The sequence below is a fragment of the Gossypium hirsutum genome, chromosome A05 (assembly GCF_007990345.1).
Source record: "Gossypium hirsutum isolate 1008001.06 chromosome A05, Gossypium_hirsutum_v2.1, whole genome shotgun sequence".
NCBI lineage: Eukaryota > Viridiplantae > Streptophyta > Magnoliopsida > Malvales > Malvaceae > Gossypium > Gossypium hirsutum.
The window spans coordinates 13,036,029-13,045,897 of NC_053428.1; the positions used below are offsets into that span (position 1 = coordinate 13,036,029).

Consider the following 9,869-nt stretch of genomic DNA (forward strand, 5'->3'; position numbering starts at 1 on the left):
ATTATTATATTTTTATTAATTTTAGTTTGATTGTATAATTTTTTTATAATAATTATTCTTTATAATAATATATTATTCTATATTACAATTTTTTTTATCGACAACAATAACCATAACGTGTATTATTTATTAAATTAGTTCTTTATAATAATCTATTGTCCCAAATTTTAGTAAAATTAATTCTATTATTACGTAAAATAAAAATAAAAAAATTTAGTTAATATATTATTTCCATAAAATGTTAAAATTTTATATAAAAACATATTAATTATATTTTATTAAATAAATATATTTAATAAACAGAATTACATTAGTAAGGTTTATTAAAGATACAATTTAAATCTCACTAATTAATATCATTATTACTATATTATAGTTTTAAAATTTGAAATTAAAAAAATAATTTAAATATCAAATATTGTTATAAGTGTATAAAATCACCTCTATATAACAACCCAAAATTTAGTAAACAAATAGGGCTGTTATTAAAAAAAAAAGTTGACTATATATAATAACTTTAAAATGATTTTATGTCTTTTTTTGTTTTTTGTTTTGCATGTTTCATCAATCTCTTTTTCACTCTATGTTTAATAATAATGGTAATCAATTAGTTTTATATAAACTAATTTAACGATTTCAACTCAACTTTAATAAAATAATTAAATTAAACATAAATATGAAATACTCAGATATATATTTAACGAAAAAAATAAAAAAATATTTGATTTAATATGTAATTAAAAATTCATTATTTTGCAATTAAAATGGAAAAAAGTACATAAAAAAAATAAACAATACATAGATATATGATATTATGATAATAACGGTTAATGAGATTTTCTTCCAACCTAAAGGAGAAGTAAATATTGTTGATTCTATATGAGAGTAAATGTGTTTTACCTAGAAAATAATATACATTTTTTGTTGAAGCTAGAGTATCTATAGTTAGTCATAGTATTAATCTTTTTGTTGCATTTATTTTTCATCATAAAATATGTTGTACTCGTATAAATGAAAATCGAATTTAAGTGGGAAGGTACCAATCCGACGTCTGGTTTTAAAAATATATAGGGTTTTCAACATGTGAGGGTAGCCACTGGCCAGCTTTTTAGTTTATTTGTAAACCTACTTTTCCAAAAATAAAGAACATTTTTATTCTAAAGGGATGAAATGCGCCTAGTAAGCTATGGCGCCATGAATCATTTAACTTGTGAGCGCATCGACTCATTTCCTGAACTCGTTGAACCTCCTAAAAAAAAAAAGGATCCATTTCCTGAACTCCGTGTCATGTCCGGTCCGGAAGAGGAAAAAGGTAAATGTTCTGATTTGGGACAAACAGTTGTACGTTATTTTTTCTTACAATTCGGCTTCAATCTAATTGCATGTAGTGGGTCCCCCAAATCTACGGCTCTAAAAGAACGTGCCTTCATGCTGATGATGATCAGGAACTTATGATTCCGATTTTCTGATCAACGGCTCTTATTAGGCAATTAAGCATTGATTAGTGATTGCCTACCCCTTTTTTTCCTACAAAATTTATATTTTGAAGAGAGTTGTAAAACAATTTTTTTATTCAATTAAATTTTAATGTTCTTTTTTCGAGCTGAAACAAAGGCATAAAAGCAGAAGCAAACCCAAAAACAAAATGCATAAAAGGAATGTTATCCCAAATTCACAACCATGACTGGTTTTTTTTTTTTTTTGATTCAATAAGAATGCCTAAAAAATAAAATTTTGCAATTCTGTTGCCAATCTAGTCTTTGAGAGTGCTCATTCAACGATCTCAAATTGCATAATTAAGTTTTTACCCCATCTTTCTTAGTATTCAATTATCTTTTTTTATGTGTTCATCTATGCAATTTGATTTTGTTTCTTTAACGTGTAATACGAAGCGATAAAGCTTTTCTTTTTTACCCAGCAGCTGTAACAATGGCATTGCTTTTTGGGTGAGATGGAATTGATATGGAGGTTTTGGGGTTAGGTTTTGTAAGATGTAATGAAATTTACTTCATAATGATCGATGTTTTAAAATCTAAGTTACTATCAGTAGTGAAGCAAATTAAGTGTAAAAGTACAGACTTTAGAGAATCTCAAGCACATAATAGCTGCTCAACCTTATAAATCACCGATCAACCATCAAAACTGTAAGGGCACTAACAAATACTTTAAGGACATGAAAGTATGGAATATGATCGGCTTAACGTTTAGTGATATTGATTAAACCTTATTCGATCAACTAATAGAAGAATCTGGTGCTGTGTTGAGATTGGTTTATGATATTCTTCCTTTGACGTTAATTCATTTATCTATGTTTATAGACCATGTACAGGAGCAGGAAATGGAAATTGAACCCCTAGGAGCAATACTTATGTATGAATTAAAAGGTCATTCTGCCTTTACTTTGTTGAACTCATGTTTTTTTTTTTCGCCTGCTAAAACTTCCCATCATCTCCTGACTTGTAATGATTGTAGCTTTTATATCAGAAATTCACTCTGGTGAGAGTGGACTAAGCACTTCCAATAGATGCTTCTAGATAAGATTTAACTCCTCAGGTGCGTTAAGTGATCGGCATTTTTTTCTTTTTTCTTTTTTTGTTATTCTGGCTTTTATGGTGACATTAAACTTGCATGGACTAGTAGAGGTAGAGTTGTTTGCTGAGTGGCAACAATGCACCTTTAAATGATTAAGAATGTTTGCATACTTAGTTTCTGCTTCTATATGGTTATTTCTTTTCCATGATCCTTATACTTGACAACTAATTGTCCCATTTGTGTTTGACAGGATGAGGACACAGATCAATCAACACCAGGTTATTCTTTTGATGTAATCCAACAAATTGTGGTTTGTGATATTTATCTTCTGCCACATTTATACGCAGACATGGAGAAATAAATTTATAACATCAAATTTGATTCAATTTATTGCTTTTATGAATTTTAATTGCCGCCTTTTGTTCGGGATCTGAACTTATTGCCCAAACTTCTGTTGCAGTTCAGCTGGCTTTGATTTTCTCGCATACAGAAAAATATCCAGATGAGCCTCCACTTCTGAATGTAAAAAGTTTAGTATGTCCTTTCAGTGCAATGTGTTGATATGCATGCCTCCATTTATAAGCATGTTTGTGATTGTCCCCGTTCACCCAAATGATCCGAGAGAAATTTTTGTTCCTTTTGTTTGAAGCTCATATCTGCATTGCTCCACGGGGAGTATGGAGAAGTTTTTAATCCAATAATTGTGCCATAAATTAGGAAGGTGATTATGAATCTTAGCTATTAGGCAGAACAGTCTGCCATCCTTTTTCCCTTAAAATTTCCCATAACTAGCAAAATCTTAATGTTCCCTTAATCTCAATGGGTGTTCCCTTATCCGATCTGAGATTGTTCCAGCAAACAACTGACTTTTTCTTACTAACTTCAGTTGTGTTTTTAATATTCAGTTAGAGCTACATGTTTCATGAATTGTAAAATCATGCCTTCTGTTATCCATGAAATTAATTCTTCAAAAGTGGCTTTTGTCCTTCTATTTTCAAACACGGTTTCGCTTCAAGCAACCTTATGCAAATGGCTGCAGTAACATGTCAATATAAGCATTTTATCCTTACAGACAAGCTTGTGTGCGTTCTTTATTGTGGACTCTAACTGATACAATTACTCAGACTAAAATACACTAACCATATTCTGAATGTAATTAATTATGAATATTGACGTTGTTTAACATCTTTCATGGTCATGGATATCAGGCACTGAATCAGTTTTTTCCTAGTTGCTTTCTGATTAATCCATCTACTGAAATTGAATGGGCTTTGTCTTGAGCATTTGGGGTATTGTTTGAAAGACACATTCTTTACCCCTCACGATCTTGTTCTTTTTTATGAACTTCATAAAATAACCTGCATTTTCTGTTTTCTTTTTCAGTATACGAGGAATACAATCCAGTGACCTGAAAGTTTTGAAGCTAAAGCTTGAACAGGAGGTAACCTTGGAACTTTTAATTTTCTCTTTGATTCTATATAAAGCTTACAGGAAATATTCTTCGATAAGTTCTGTTTTCTCTAGAGTCAGTATCATGTCTTTCCCCAGCCCATGTCATTACAAACCAATAAATGTAAAACCTACTGATTGGGAACCGTTAAAGAAGCTCAAGTGTTCCTTTCTAGTTGCTTCTTGAGTGTTATTTTTAGATCATATGCCTCTTATCAATTTTTTTCTTATGGCAATACAGCTTAATTGGTCCATGTTGTGCTGATTCTCACTTCATTTCGTGCCTTCATGCATCTGAAAATCTTGGAATGGCCATGATTTACACTTTGGTCTCATCAGCCAAGGAATGGTTATCTGAGAGATATGGCCAAGATGCTTGTCCTGACAATGCCGAAGAAGAAGAGGCTGCCAAAGATGAGGTGTGACCATTTATCGTATTTTCAAGAAAATATTACTTTTAATTTTGAGCATATTTTACCTAACTATTTGCATTCCTATATTGCTGTGCACCTGCTAGTTGCACGCAATGCTATGTCCATGGACTCATGTACGCGCATAGGTCTGTAGATAGAACGCTTAATGCCAATTGGTCAATTCCTGTAAGAATGCCCAAGCTTATCTAACAAAGCTGCGTTGTGATTCATTTTTTGTTTGGATCAGTTTGATACAGGCTTAATGTATCTACTTTGTAAACCCAATAAGAACAACATAAAACAATTTATGATCACAAATCAGGATGCTTCAAGTTGGAGATCACTAGGTTTTCTCTTAATAGTAAATATTAGTCTTTATGCAGGAGGAACTATATCATCGGACCTTTTCCTTTCAGGTAATTGTTCCGCATGGAGAACCTGTTACTGTTGATACATTTTCAGCATGGAGAGAAAGGTTTGAGGCAGAGTTGGCACTAGAGCGGGCCAAGTGAGTTTGATAGCCGAATGTTTTTTGTGCATATGTGGATGTTCACTCGCACATTACTTTTTTCTTAGGTTTTTATTCTCAAATCTGCAAGTTTGGCACCGTAAACATGTTAAAGTTCCTTGTTATCAGTATTGTGTAAAAAATGCCTTGCTAAAGAAGTGCTTGACCTGGAACAAGATGTACATGCACATGTGCATGCGCTGTCAGTTTCTTATCTTGGCAGTATGGGACTTAAATGGTACCTGTGTCTTGCTTGCTAGTACATCTACTCGATGTTCCCATAAAGGTGTCAGATTACAGTTTACTAATTAAGGAATATTTAAGTGTATCAGATAGGATTCTGTAAATATTTTACTGATTACTATCCCTAACTTTAAGGCTGTTTTTTTAGACAGCATCCCTAGAGTTAGTCTGTTTCCTAGTATAGAGTTTCCTAAGTTAGGCTTACTATGTGTATAAATATTTATGTAATGTCTTATGAATAAAATGGAATAGAAAAAGCCTGTTCTTAACATGGTATCCAAGCCAGGTTTTTAGCTCAAATTCTGGGATTTTTTTTCTTTGTCTGGCAACTTCTTCTCATTCCCGATCAACCTCGGGCTATTGCACTTTCCTAGGAGGCAATCTTGTGACTTGGAGGAGTAAAAAACAGAATGTTGTGGCTAGATCTAGTGCAGAAGCTGAATTTAGGGCGATGGCTCTTGGAATTTGTGAGCTATTATGGCTAAAAATTATTTTGGAAGATTTGAAGATCAAGTGGGAAGGTCCAATGAAGTTGTATTGTGATAATAAGTCTGCTATCAATATTGCACATAATCCAGTTCAACATGATCGTACGAAGCACGTTGAGGTTGACAGACATTTTATAAAGGAAAAACTGGACAGTGGCTTAATTTGCACTCCATTTGTGTCCACTGATGGTCAACTAGCAGGCATACTTACCAAAGGGTTGTCTGGAAAGTTGTTTCAGAAACTAGTAAGCAAGCTGAGAATGGATGATATCCACTTCCCAGCTTGAGGGGGAGTGTCAGATTACAATTTACTAATTAAGGAATATTTAAGTGTATCAGATAGGATTCTGTAAATATTTTACTGATTACTATCCCTAACTTTAAGGCTGTTTTTTTAGACAGCATCCCTAGAGTTAGTCTGTTTCCTAGTATAGAGTTTCCTAAGTTAGGCTTACTATTTGTATAAATATTTATGTAATGTCTTATGAATAAAATGGAATAGAAAAAGCCTGTTCTTAACAAAAGGGTTCCATGTCACCAGGGATAAAATGGAAATAACTGAAATGCAGTTTCTGTCCTCGTTCTACATTTAGAAACACAATTCGCGTCATGGAGATCTTACGTGAGAAAGAAGAAAAAAAATCCTGGAGATGTTTCCATATAACCTAGCTTTATGGTTAATTAAAAACAAAGGCACTTAGATTAGAGTGTGACATATAGTTTGATATAAACTTTTTTCTAGGACTGCATTACTTGAACTTGGGTTTAATGGAATACTTGGGTACATCTGCAACATGCAGATTTTGCCTTTTTGCTAAGTTTTCCCTTATATTTTGAGGATCATGCCTCATACCCACATTCACTTTGGGCCTTTAGTTCTCTGATATGTATGATAATAATAACAATAGCAACAATCATAACTGGGTCATCCATATAGCTTCGACTAGGAAATAATCCTGTGCTAGTTTCTCTCTTATAGTTCAGTGAACGAAGAGTTTCCTTGATTTTTTGTATGCATCAAATCTCAGGCTAATTCCCGAGTCTGCTCTCACGGCACCCAAAGAGAAGAAGCTCATAGGCAGGCAGTGGTTTGAAAATGGAAGAGCTAGTGCGGTAACTATACTTCCTAATTTTTCCTCTTTATAACATTGTAGAAACAAAACATTGTAACCATGTATTTTGTGGGATTCCAGGAAATAAAAGAACATTGTTGTTTCCTTTCAATTGGCTAATAATCTCTGAAAATAAGGTTGGATTTGGATGGTCTATTTCCAGTTCTGTACCCCTTGATTGATAATTCTTTCTCTAATATATATGTCCACCACGTTAAGAAAATAACATAATCAATAACTGTATTAAGTCATAACTTTCCCCTAAGTTGAATCTGAGACTTAGTTATGCGATATAATAATAATAAAAGAACATGAGACTCAATGAAGGCATGTTAGTATTAAACAATATAATGTATATACATGATGAGAAGTCTATTTAACATTATTCAGACAAAGATGAACTGGATTAATGGTGGAAAGCAGTCATGATTCAATGAAGAACGAATACAGGGTGATATTGATAAAATTTGTCTGTTTTATTCATAAAAGGTGCATCTTTAATATAGTGACTTTCTCTTCTGCAGAAAGGTGCATCTCCAGTGAGAGAAGGATATGACGAGGAAGACGAGGAAGACATTGATTTGGACAACAATGACTTTGAAGGTGATGGCAGACCAGACTATTTAGTACTTGATTGTGCCATGAACATTATTTTGATTTTTGCTTTCATAATTATGGTTTTTTCAAGTAAAACTGAAGCCAGAAGTGTTAGCAAATTAGAAGAAAGAAACTGTCTGATCACTTTGGATTACTGCAGATGATGAAGAAGATATGCTTGATCACTATCTAGCTGAGAAGCCGGATACATCCTCTCTCTCTTCAAAGAGAACTGCCTAAGAGAAAATGTCTCCAATTTGAAAACTTATGATGGAGCAATTCCTGGCAACTGGAGTTTTGCATTTTCTATGTATTTTGGGCCTTTTTTTTTTCTCTTTGAAAACTTGATTGTGAGTGGGAGCTATAGCTTCTTGATTAGAAACTTGCCGTCTTTTACATATTAATTATGGTAGCTAGGATGGACCTTCATTGAAGGAAAGCAATTTATGTTGCATCATTGAGGTACTGTTATAAAGCTTCAGCTATAATGTAAAATATAACCCAATTTTGCTTAATATTAAAGATCAAAACAGAATTTTCATGTCTTTTTAGTGGTCATGAACTTCTATTTATTTGGCAGTGCAACTCAAATTTCTGTTTTGCATTGCAAACTCTATGCTCATTCCTGATTCGTCAAATGTAAGTACTCACAGAACGTTTACCAAGAAAAGTGTTAGGGAAAAAAAAAGCATGTACATATGTCACGCGACACTGCTAACGATATGTGTCGAGACTTGAGTTCTAAGCCCGTACGGTTCTTAAACCCGAGGATGAGGCCCACGGACCGTAACATCGGAGTGATCACATTAGAGATTATGTTTCACTCAATGCATTTGACAGAAAAACAACTAGGAAAGAAAAGAGTGCATGATCTTTAAGAGTCACAACATTTTCATGGTAACCAATTTTCATTGCAGGTAGAGTTTCAGCTGCAAACTCTAACTTCTCAAATCCCACACCATAAAATCCAACCACATTTTCTGGTTTCGTTAATTTGAGACGTATGCTTCTGACGGTTTTTGTTGCTAAAGAAGTGAAAATGCTTTCCGATTCATTGCTGATTTTCTTAGCCAGCTCAGTTCTGTGGGCAATACAAGGGGTAGTCATTCATGCAGCTAGTGGTAGCTCAGAATACTATGAACCAGATCCCTTCACATGCAACCGTCATCCAGACGTTACTAACGCAACACAGTCACCGGTGCCGCCACCTCAGTTTCCGTTCTTTCCTCTTACCAATGGATCTCCACCTTTTGCAATGCTTTCCACTTATTCTGCTGAGCCTAGTGAAATTCAGTCATGTGAGTCACAGTTGCAGTCTGTTGAAGCTTGCTTCCAAGACCTTGTCAATGTGTTTTTGACTAACGAGCTGAACGTTGGACCAGCATGTTGCAAAACAATAACAGCGATCAAACAAGGTTGCTTGGATAGCTTATTTCCACCCTTCGTTGTTGACTTATTTGGCCTTTACATCAAGGAACTTTGTTCTGCTGCTCCATCTCTTGCACTGTTTTCCTAGAATTTTTTATCTCTAGGGATAAACATCCATTTACTGTGTACCTTTAAAGGTTTGAATAAAGCTTCTTTGGTCCAGTGCTTTAATGGTATCCTACAAAGAGAGGATTGCGGTTACCATAACAAGCAACCTCCTCCTTTTTTTTTTATGAAAGAAGAAAGCTCTAATATTAAAAATGGGGTTTGGAGATTTCTTGAAATAGAAACAGTGTGAGCAAAACACATTGGGTCCATTTTTAGATTGTCCAAATACGCTTGTTCATTGCTTGATTACCACTCCTAGTTTACTCCAGCATATTTTAACATTAGACGTCACTAACACCATTTTAAAGATTAAACAAATTTTAATTGTCATAAAAAATAATAAAAAGGGATAAAAAAGAAATGAAAATAGCAAGACATACCTTGAGAGATGGGAATCGGGAAGCACGTCAACCGGCAAAGGAAGCGTTTGATAATGAAGAAAGCCGGTTCTGGGTAGAGGAAGCTCCGGCAAACGTGGCAGAGATATGCGCAGCGGATAGGTGGTGGACTGACCGACCAGACTATTGCAAGTTCGAATTGGTTCGAGGAGAAGCAGCTGTGAGCTGTGTATATGGAACTGATGAAACGGGCGCTGGAATGAAGATGAGCTGCTTCCGGTTGGTGCGATGAAGCTTGGACGGAGGTTGCAAGGATTTCCCTTTTGCTGGTTCACGATTAGAATGTGAGGGGATTTTCCAAATGAATAATGAAGCTTTGGGAAAGGGGAACACTGTGTATTTTGGTCTTTGGTAAAGCTGTCTGCGTGACTGCTACATAATTTATCTGTTCCTATTTTCTTAAATGAAGATGATGGCAAGGTGAGTCAACAGGGGTTGACTGGCGTACATCAGCACTTAGGATTGAGCTATATTATCATTTTCGTTGATATTGTTACTATTTTAATAATCTTAAATCAGCCTTAATTTGGTTTTAAAAAATCTAAAAAGTTGTTAGTAAAAATTAAAAAATCAGTTGGCTCTCAAATATATAA

The 9,869-nt window shown here is 34.1% G+C and overlaps 1 protein-coding gene across 3 annotated transcripts; it reads left to right on the forward strand.

The window, feature by feature from the left end:
* Positions 1–1,574: 1,574 nt before the first annotated feature.
* On the forward strand, positions 1,575–8,941 carry LOC107941024 (RWD domain-containing protein 1). Of its 3 annotated transcripts, none has more exons than XM_041113485.1 (10): positions 1,575–2,384; positions 2,473–2,553; positions 2,783–2,842; positions 2,993–3,821; positions 3,916–3,973; positions 4,223–4,400; positions 4,811–4,902; positions 6,662–6,746; positions 7,270–7,348; positions 7,503–8,941. In XM_041113485.1, exons 6-10 carry the CDS (start codon positions 4,290–4,292, stop codon positions 7,580–7,582), a joined length of 447 nt encoding a protein of 148 aa, XP_040969419.1. In that variant the 5' UTR covers positions 1,575–2,384; positions 2,473–2,553; positions 2,783–2,842; positions 2,993–3,821; positions 3,916–3,973; positions 4,223–4,289; the 3' UTR covers positions 7,583–8,941. The 3 variants fall into 3 exon arrangements, with proteins under 3 accessions (XP_040969419.1, XP_016730008.1, XP_040969420.1); XM_016874519.2 differs by having other exon boundaries at positions 2,993–3,054; XM_041113486.1 differs by having other exon boundaries at positions 2,485–2,553.
* The last annotated feature ends 928 nt before the right edge of the window (positions 8,942–9,869 follow it).

Bases quoted from the DNA above. Each gene is read 5' to 3' on its own strand.
- LOC107941024 (XM_041113485.1), top strand. From the start codon at position 4,290: ATGGCCATGATTTACACTTTGGTCTCATCAGCCAAGGAATGGTTATCT. The intron at 4,401-4,810 runs GTGTGACCATTT...TTTTCCTTTCAG, and splicing joins AAGAGGCTGCCAAAGATGAG to GTAATTGTTCCGCATGGAGA. The intron at 6,747-7,269 runs GTAACTATACTT...TCTCTTCTGCAG, and splicing joins AAAATGGAAGAGCTAGTGCG to AAAGGTGCATCTCCAGTGAG.